The sequence below is a fragment of the Silene latifolia genome, chromosome Y (assembly GCF_048544455.1).
Source record: "Silene latifolia isolate original U9 population chromosome Y, ASM4854445v1, whole genome shotgun sequence".
Lineage (NCBI taxonomy): Eukaryota > Viridiplantae > Streptophyta > Magnoliopsida > Caryophyllales > Caryophyllaceae > Silene > Silene latifolia.
Window position 1 is genome coordinate 75,164,753 of NC_133538.1, and position 10,426 is coordinate 75,175,178.

Genomic DNA, 10,426 nt, shown 5'->3' on the forward strand with positions numbered 1-10,426 from the left:
TCTGGAGAACAGTTTTGAAACAGGCCATGGCTGAACCAGTAACTAATCCTCAAGGGAGCTTACAAAGACAGGCTTCGTATACAAGTACTAGGACTACCACACCTATAAAAAAACTGGTCAACATGCATAAGCAGGAGCAAAATATAGATGGCTACAGTACTGAATCTTTTGGAGCTCATTCATATGAGGAGATTGTATCGTCTCCTCCTCAGAGAAGTGGTGTATCAAATGGTCATAGCCTAATTCCCACAATATCCAATGGATAAGTTAGGCTTTTGTAATGTGAGAGGTATGAATAGGGTATGAAAACAAAAAGGTATTAATTATTTCATACAGATTAAAGACATTAGATTGCTTGGTTTGCTGGAAACAAAAATAAAGAGCAAATCACTTAACAAAGCTGTTAATAATTTTAATAATTGGTGTATTTTAACTAATAATGGGCATTATAGTGGTGGAAGGATATGGGTTGTGTGGCAGCCTAAGGCAGTCAGGATTCAATTTGTAGAATACAACGCATAATTTATCCATATGAGAGTTGAGCCTTTGGAGAATAGGAGTGTGTTTTATTTAACTATGGTTTATGCATTCAACTCTATACATGACAGGGCTCCTCTTTGGGATCATTTGAGGAGATTTGATAGTCATGTTAGTGGTCCTTGGGCTATTGCAGGAGACTTTAACTGTGTTTTATCAGCTACTGAGAGGGTTGGTGGTAATTCGCCTTCTGCTGAGATTGAACCATTTAGAAGGTGTGTGGCAGATTGTGGTGTGATAGATATTGCTGCTACTGGTTCACTGTTTACATGGAATAAAAAACAAAAACCTGAGGAGAGAATATATAGTAAGATTGATAGGTTCCTAGTTAATAAGGATTGGAGTGATCATCTGCCTGACATGTATGCTCATTTTATGCCAGAGGGAATGCTTGATCATACACAATGCATAGTAAGCAGTTCTAAAAGTGCCCAGGGGAAAAGATGCTTCAAAAACTTCAACATGTAGGGTGGTCCAAAAGATTTCTTGCCTACTGTTAGTAGGAATTGGAATAGATGTATTGATTGTAAGAAATTTAATCTCATTAATTTACATATTCATATATGTGACATTTTAATTTAGTCATAAAATTAAAACTAGATCTTATGCATGCAAACTTAAATAAGAATAGAGAAGAAATCGTCTTTCTTACTATGGAATTTCGGATTAAAGGGCACAAGTAAGATCTCCTTCTTACTTGTTCTTGAGCTTTCCTTATATGGATGAACAAAGATTCAAGCTTAGAATCCCTCCCAAAGATGAATACCCAAGGTAACCGTTTAAAAGACTAATATTATTAGAACTAGAATAATACTAATCTTACTAAAAATTGACCCAAAATATTTATTTTGGTCTCTTGTTATTTCGGTCAAGAGAAAGGATTTTTGGAGTTTTTATCACTCTAATTTTTCATAAGATGTAGAGAGAATGTTTATAATTTCTTACACTAGAAATTATAATGTAAGTAGTGAATGAATAATTACAGGGAAAAACCCTCTATTATTCCCTTTGAAAACCGATGGGGAGGGGTGGAGGAGAGCCAATGCATGGGCAAGTTTTTCTACCCAAGAAATCATAGGCATGCATGGCTATATTAGGTTGCAATCATCAAGTTTTTCACTTAAAAATAATCAACACAATTTTAACCTAATACTCCCTCCATTTCGGCACTTATATAAAATGGAAGGTCCATTTTATATTTGTCAATTGTCACATGTTACTAGTCATGTGAAATTGTAATGTATTTTTAACATATTAAAAATAAACGTATTAATAAAAATACGTCATGTAAAAAAATCGACTTAGTAATTCATAATTACTTGTACCAAAAGGGTTTATCAATTATAAATCACAACGGCTTGTATTTATAATAAATTATTCATTCAGTTTCAATTATTTCGTAAACAATAATTTTATCTAAGTAATAAAACAATTTGATTACTTAGACCGTTTCTTTATTTAATCGAATTACAATAAGACACGTCAATAATACTAACAAAATCGCCTGTCAATTTTAAGCAATTTAATTAACCCGTATCGTCATACCATCAATTAAATAATCAACTAAATGTGTTACCCTTTAGGTATGACCTAAGGGGATCAACTGATCACCACCGTCGCACGACAGTAATGTCAAACTTTAGTCAGCCAATCATTACCGATATGTGTGGACCAGTTGACTGTAAAATATTACATCCCACATGTATTCTTAAAATGAGATTTAAACATTTGATCATCATGATCGACAGTTGTGATCGCATTATTGTCGGAGGACACATATTCCAACAATCTCCCACTTGTCCTCGACAAGTGTGCGACACCAATTCTCTTGTCCTATTAAAATCTCCCACTCAATGCAAGGTGTCGTTCAGGTCGTACTTGCAAGTGATCATATCGAGAGTGGTTTCCTGGATCTGGAGAATAACGGATTGACCGGAATTATCTACCATAGATACCTTCCAAGCGTGGCCACGCATTTCTAGTTCATTACTCCTCGAGTGGCCCTGAGATATTGTTATAACCCTGACAAGGGGTTGACAATTCCTATCGCACTTATTCCCTTCGACTAGCCACAGCCATCATAATCCAAAATATGCCCAGTTAACCCCATTTACGAAGGTCGTAGTAACATAAATCAAAGTTAATCTGAAACTGTGCCACCTTAGGCGAACAGTCTTTAGTCAAAAGAATCGACTCATTAGAATACTATAGTAGCTCTCACCACGACCAGGCTATATAAATTTGCCAGAACTCTATAAGCGGTCATAAGGCCCGATAAAGTGTTCCTAATAGTCTGCCTATGTGATCGACTAGTCATCTCATATGACTCTATGGCATTTGAACTTGCCAAAAATCGCATCACACTCTAGTCACTTCGAGACATCACCACATGTAAGTGACTATGGGCGAATACAATGTTAATCCGTGTTCACTTTAACGGGGTTCAATTGTCTCTACACCCAGTCTGGATGTAAGAAAGTATAAGGTGAGTTAATAATAACTCAAGCGACAAATGTGGACATCATATTCGGGTAGTCAATACAATATTACTACCTTGTGATGTATATAAGTGTGAAAACACTTGTTGATTGCAATAGAAGTTTAACATACCAATTGTCTCTACACATCTAGGTTCCCAACCTAGGTTTAGGTTCTTTATCTTGAAAGAGCTTTCTAGTTGTTTATCACATAACCAACTAATTGTGGTGGATGATATAACTTGCACTGGTCAAGTGTTCTACCAACTCGCAATGCACTAGGTATACGTTTTGTAGGGTCTTGCCATAATTGTCAAGATAACTAGCCTAGCACTTCTCATAAGTCCTAGCATAATAGAAAAAACTATTTTTGAGTAACCTCTTACTATAACTTAGTATCCTTCCAACTTCTTATTTCTCTTTAAGCTTAATTAGCTTAGGATCTTCATCAATCCTTACGCGTTTTCGAATTTCAATATGTGCAACTTCTTGTCACATAACAGAGTGTTCTGTCAAACACTAGAATAGCTCATTAGTTCTCCTAGAAAGACGATTTCTTCTATGGCTTACCAATGACTCGTCATGCTCTTAAGCATATGATTCATTATTGGACATGTGCATGATTATTCCAATGGCGGAAACATTAGTAATCTTTAATCATATGATCAACCATTCTTAGGTTCATTGAATGACCATGACTGCTTATGGTAAATCCATTTTCATCGATATGAATAACCTATGTTTCGCGTTGATTTTATGTGTATATTTCAATACTTATCCAACATTCCATGATGTGGTTGGATTCATCATAGTCCATTTTCATCCAGAATTGAAAACTCAAATACTTCTTTGTGAATGATAGTACTAGCTCGTCATTCTCAATGAGTAATGAGTTATAAATTTTACAAGATGCTTGCTCCCACTAAATTTCATGTCTTCACATGATAATTTCAAACTCCCACTTAATTCCACATGTTTTGCAATTGACTACTCAATCGAAACATTTCAAGAATTGAAATACATTTTGCTTTGCCAAGTTATTAAGATTAAAACCATAAATGTTCCCAACATATCCTTTCAAAATACCTATTTTGAAAAGATTTCAGTCTTAAACTTTATGGAAAGAGATTTTAATCTCTAACTCATTCATTTTTATAATGATGCGTAGCAATGTCATTTTTTAAATGTGAAATTCCATTTAATACACATCCTTCTCAAAATGCCCTTTTTTGGAAGGACGTTTAACCATTTCATTTTCATAATGAGGTTAAGTAATGACACTCGCGTGGTTAACAATTAACTTAGCTTTTGTAGATGTCGGCATATCTTCCTTTGCAACTTTTAATCATAAATCTCATTTATATTCGAAGATGCAACTCTGTTTCATTTAGGCTCTTAAGTAAATATCAATATTGAAACTCTTGGTCATATGTTGTTCATAAATTAGCCAAATCTCTTGTTAAGACTATTCTTTAGTCATTTTCTTTCAAAACTTTCTTTTGGTCTCCTCGTTTAGTTATCTTGAGAACATATTCCTTTGATTACTTTACTTGGTCTCTTTTGTCATGTAGATCTCATCTATTCGAGACCATAGATCTCATTTATTTATGTATACTATCTAGTTAGGTATACAAATCATTCTTTCTTTCGTAGATCTCATTTACTCAAGCATACAAATTATTCTTTGTATTCTTTGTGTCTTCATTTTTCTCCCACTCTATCTTTAGAATAAATACACTAAATATTCAAAGATAGCTTATGAGACACAAATAATGATTTTGATGTAGAAGGAGGACTATCTTATAGATTGACTGATAGATTTTAAATTTGATGAGTGTACTTGGTAATTGACATTTCTTTAGGAGAGTTCATCAACTCAACATCACTTTATAATTGATCATACAAAATCCTTAAGCTTGTGGACATATAATGAATCCCATCATTATAGTTGTTTATTAGATCACTTTAAGTAGATGATCATAAGTTTCTATGTGCAAGCATATAAAGACGAATTTTTAGAACAAAGAAATACGATAAAAGGGGTGACTTGGGTTGCAAACCAAGCCACCATAATCCAAAATACAACCATTGTTTAGAAAGGATCAACCATTTCCATGTCGAACACAGAAATCAAAATAGATCTAAAATTCATAACATTAAAATAAAGACAATAAAAGCTAAGCTTCATCGGTAGCTACTCCTAGCTCCTTCATGATTTCTCAAGCTTTCTTCTCTTTTCCCTTGCCTTTGTTTGGAGGAGGCCCTATTTACAATAAAAGGGGATACATTATCACAAGTTTGTATCAAAATACCATAGTTGAATTAGAAACATAAAAGAAAGGATAGTCATTTACCTAATAGAGTGATCTTTCCATCTTTGATGTCACCAAGATACTTGGAACAATTCCTTTTCCAATGTCCAACACCATTACAATAATGGCATTTGTCAAGAGGACCCTTTTTGGTCTTGGAAGTGCTAGCTTCAAAAGTCTTAGCCTTTGTGGACATGGGAGCTTGCCTCTTACCCTTTTTCCCATTCTTTTTGAACTTCACTTTGCTCTTAGTGCTTATATTAAGCACGTCCTTAGGTGGGTTAACATTCAACCCCATGTCTCTTTCGGCTTGCACAAGTAACTTGTGCAACTCTTCAAGAGACACGTCCTTGTCTTGCATGTTCAAATTCACCCGGAATTGAACATATGCTTTGACTTTCGATAAGGAGTGTAGAATCCTATCTATAATGAGCTCTTTGGGGATTTCAACTTTTTGAATCTTCAAAGTCTCGACTAGCTCCAACAATTTGAGCACGTGAGGGCTAACCTTTTGGCCCTCCTTAAAATCGAGATCAAAGAATGTCGAGGCCTCCTCATATTGGACGATCCTCGGAGCTTGAGAAAACAGTGTCACAAGTTTGGAATAGATTTCATAAGCGGTGCCCATTTTAAAGGCTCTCCTTTGGAGATCCGTCTCCATTGCAAAAATCAACACATTTTTCATAGCGGCAGACTCTTTGTGGTAAGCCTCATATGCTTCCCTAGTGGCGGTACTCGACCTAGCATTAGGTTCGAGTGGAGAGGCCTCGGTGAGGTAACGAAGCTTGTCGTCACCTTGGGCGGCTAATATGAGTTGGGCATCCCAATCGGAGAAATTTGACCCATTCTTTTCAAGTTACAACGATCTATGAACGATCGGAGCCATGAAACATTAGTTAGAGGTGCGGCGTTGGTGTTTGGTGCGGCCATTTCTTATGAGAAATAAAAGTGGTCTACAAAACGAAAATAGAAGGAATAAAACGTTTGTCGTTTTAAAAATAATAATAACACTCGTAAATTTTTAATTTAAACAAGTTTTATTGCATTTATCTAGTGGCCTCTACCCAACTTTGATAAATGATTCCAAGACCCAAATTCATATTAACTTAGGCATCGGTAAAGCCGAATACAACCCTTATCAATATAACAAAGTGCATTAACTCTTTAATCGAATATACTTTTAGAACTCTTGGTCGATAAATTTAGATTAATATTTATCTTTAGCCCGAACCACATCCGGCAACCGTCGAGAATACTTTCGTTGAGTTCAACCCAAATTTCGAATAAATGTGTCCATGATCCAAATTTACATCAACTTGGGCATCGGTAAAGCCGAATACAACCCTCATCTTTATAAATTCGGTGGGTAGACATTTATCACTCACTTCCACTACGTAGCAAGGTTTGTACCCCGGTAAGGCCGAGTGCACTCCCTCACGAAATAGGTTTTCATGGTTTCTACTTTTTGGTAAGGCTAAGTCTCAATTGTTTATTTTAGCGAGAGGTCTTGTCAATTTATTATCTATCACGTTTTAAGTGAACTAAAGTGGTGAACTACGATAATTGTAATTGACACGGTCGATAAACTCAATTTAAAAAAAAATGCATGTTTTAGTTATGGCGATTTAGCGATGCATGCAACATATAAATAAAATGCAAAGCATAAATAAAATCCTATTATGGCCTTCCTAAAAAAGTAAATCTAATAAACTATTACAAATTCGGAAACCAACTCCTTTAGTCCCTTGAACTTTGGTCTTGGCACGCATTTCAAGGCAACATTTTCTTTGATGGATCGCCTTCTCGAGTGGCACCGTCTTCAAGGAACTCCGGAATAAATAAATTACATAATAAATTACATAATTTCCTATTATACATTTGTAATTAAAAATAAAAAAATTCTATTAAATTACAAAACGATGATACGAGATCACAATAAATTACAACCGAATCGATATTCCCATACATTTCGGGTAATATCAATTAAAACTAAGGCCATACTAAGTAAAATTACATAATTCAAAAATTATATAAAATTAAAATATGACAATCATAAATAAAATGCAGCATTATAATATATATGAACATGCCCAATTTTATGCTAAATCGCCTTTAAGGAGCCAATATCGTATATTAATCGGTTTTTACGGATTTGCGTGATTTAACCTTTTAAAAATCACCATAGTTACATAAATTCATATTTATGTACAAGTTAATTACCCTAACCAACTTAGGACTCAAAATTAGTCTCCACTAACATTTGACAATAATTAACCTAGATTTTTTAATATTGTTCATAAATGGACCTAAAATACAAAATTATGCTATAAACTTCAAATTAAATCATAAAAATATCAAATAATTTCAAATTTTGAAATTTAAACTCATGAACATTCTGTAAAAAATACCATGACACTCATAATGTTCAAAACTTAGGTTAAAAATTTTGAAAATTTATCGAGAGAAACAATGTTGCGGTTTATCGATTTTAACAATTATCACCATAAAAATATGAGAAAAATAAATTTTATCAACTTTGTACTTTTAGATCTGAAATATATGATAAAATGCAACATGTGACGTTTTTCTTTAGTCATGAAGTATGTTTTAGCATTTTTACTAATTAAAGTCACTATTTATGTGATTTTTCATCAAAAATTCATAAATCATGCATAAAGACTTCATTATAGCCAAATATTTTACACACATCTTTTAAAATTGTATGTGACGGTATACTAAATTTCCATGACCAGATTCGAAATATAACTCATATTAACCTATTTACCCATTTAAATACGATTTTAACTTGAAAAATCCATATTTCGAGCAATACAACTCATTTTATTATGAAAATTTACAGGCCAGTAGTAGATAATATATGTAAAAACATATCCAAAAACAACTGAAAAAATCGAAGTTTGACTATTTTTAGTCCAAAAATGACATTTTTATCATAAAAATCACATTTTAATGCCATTATTATATAAAATGAACAGTAATATACATAAATAAACCAAAAAATCCTAAAAATCACTTAGTACCAGAAACTTTTAACATGCAAGGTTATTTTTAGGTTTATCATCATAAAACCAAATTAATTAGTTTTGTATGTTAATCATATAACTCGGAAATACTATAAACCGATTTGCATGTAAACAACCTAAGGCTCATGATACCGCTTGTAAGAAATTTAATCTCATTAATTTACATATTCCTATGTGTGACATTTTAATTTAGTCATAAAATTAAAACTAGATCATATGCATGCAAACATAAATAAGAATAGAGAAGAAATTGTCTTTCTTACTATGGAATTTCGGATTAAAGGGTACAAGTAAGATCTCCTTCTTACTTGTTCTTGAGCTTTCCTTATATGGATGAACAAAGATTCAAGCATAGAATCCCTCCCAAAGATGAATACCCAAGATAACCTCTTAAAAGACTAATATTATTAGAACTAGAATAATATTAATCTTACTCCCCACTGACTGTGGCTTTCGTATTTGTATAAAATGCGAATGACAGGTAGGTGATGCATATATGGGGTACATGGACGAGCTAGCGAGCAAAGTAACCTTGGGACCTAGATTGGCTTTATTTTATTGTGACCCTTAAACATTTTTTTTGTCACATACATTTTAGGGACATATGTCTCCCTCTTTACATTTGGTTGTATAATTTGCTATTCGCGACTTTAGCGATGGTTATGTTGTGAAACTTCTAGTTAGACCTTGTATGTTTGACACCTTCCAATTTGGATATCTTTATAACAGGTTCAGGTTTTAAAAATTACAGGTTTTTACCCAAATGAACCTATTACAAACATATCCATGCAGTTTTATTCTAGAACTACGTGTTTATTTTTCCGCAATAAATGAGGGTGTCACAGTTGGTATCAGAGCATATTTGCTCCCGACGCACGTTTGTGCACCCCAATATAAATAACTTGACCTTTAGATAACAAACTTGAGAGATGGGTAGGATGGGTAGACTTAGGACCTTATGTTGTAGTCTCTTTGTGTTTGCTCTTTGTTAGGTACTAACCTGTTTGTTGATTGTCATTTAATAATTCTTGTGTTCTTGGACCAATGACCGTGAGCTTATCTATAGCTAATGGAGTTATTACCCTTATTATAAAAAAAAAAAATTGAACTAAAGGTTTTGAAAATATTTTAATGTTTTTCACTGGTTTTAACGTCAATTAGTGTTAAAACTTGTTATTGGAGACGTCTGATAATTAGTTTTATCATTTGTTGGTGTAAAAATGTATTTTTATGTCTTTGAATTTGAATATTGATGTTCTTGAGTGATCGCCAAGAGTATCTCCGTTCCATTGAAAGGACACTTATATTTTAAGAAGATCAAGATTTAGTGCCTATTGCTGAGGATTGAAGATTTGTTCAACCTTTGAAGATGCTTCTACTTCCTTGAAGATGTTTCTCGTTCTTTTTGTATCTCGCCTTATTCTTAATCTCTTGGTGCTTATCCTCCTTCTAAACTCCCTTCTGTTTTACTTTAAAAGCTACGCTTGTACTCCTAACTTGTCCTTTGTTCTTTGCTTATCCTCCCTTAACGCCATTGGATAGTACTCTTTCTTGTGAGGAATGTTGACCTTGGTTGGAAAATTCGACTTTTGAGGAGATTGTTTGTGTCTGACCCTTAACCCTGGTTTTGAGAGGATGTGATGTTAGAAAGACTTAGGTAATGTGATGAGACATACTTAGTGATTCTTATACCTAGTTCCTTGACAAAGTAAGTATAATCGATTGGTGGATTCTTTGTGTTAGGAATGAGTTGCCTATGTGATTAAAGTTATAGAACTTGGCTTTGTTGTTTATGTTTGGGATTTGAAAGCTTAGTAGGTTGAGCGTCGTCACCTTAGGAGTAAACAAGAGATAAGTTTAGAATATGAATTTGGAAGAAAACCCATTTTTAGATGTTAACAATCCCGTATAGATTGGGAATGTGATTTGGTGTTAGTTAATCCTTGAGAACTTTGTTGAGAAGTCTTTGTCAATTCATTATTTGGTTTTTTTTTTTTTTTAAAAAAAAATTGAGGTTGTGTCGAGTGCTTGAGATAAAGAGATGCTTTTATACTTG

The 10,426-nt window shown here is 33.6% G+C and overlaps 1 protein-coding gene across 1 annotated transcript; it reads left to right on the forward strand.

Annotated features, from left to right (window-relative positions):
* The first annotated feature begins 576 nt into the window (after positions 1-576).
* Positions 577-1,005, forward strand: LOC141628337 (uncharacterized). Its single transcript, XM_074441495.1, has one exon. The coding sequence runs from the start codon at positions 577-579 to the stop codon at positions 1,003-1,005; it is 429 nt and encodes a 142-aa protein (XP_074297596.1).
* The last annotated feature ends 9,421 nt before the right edge of the window (positions 1,006-10,426 follow it).

What these genes read in the sequence shown, in the direction of transcription:
- LOC141628337 (XM_074441495.1), top strand. Translation starts at nt 577, where the DNA reads ATGGTTTATGCATTCAACTCTATACATGACAGGGCTCCTCTTTGGGAT.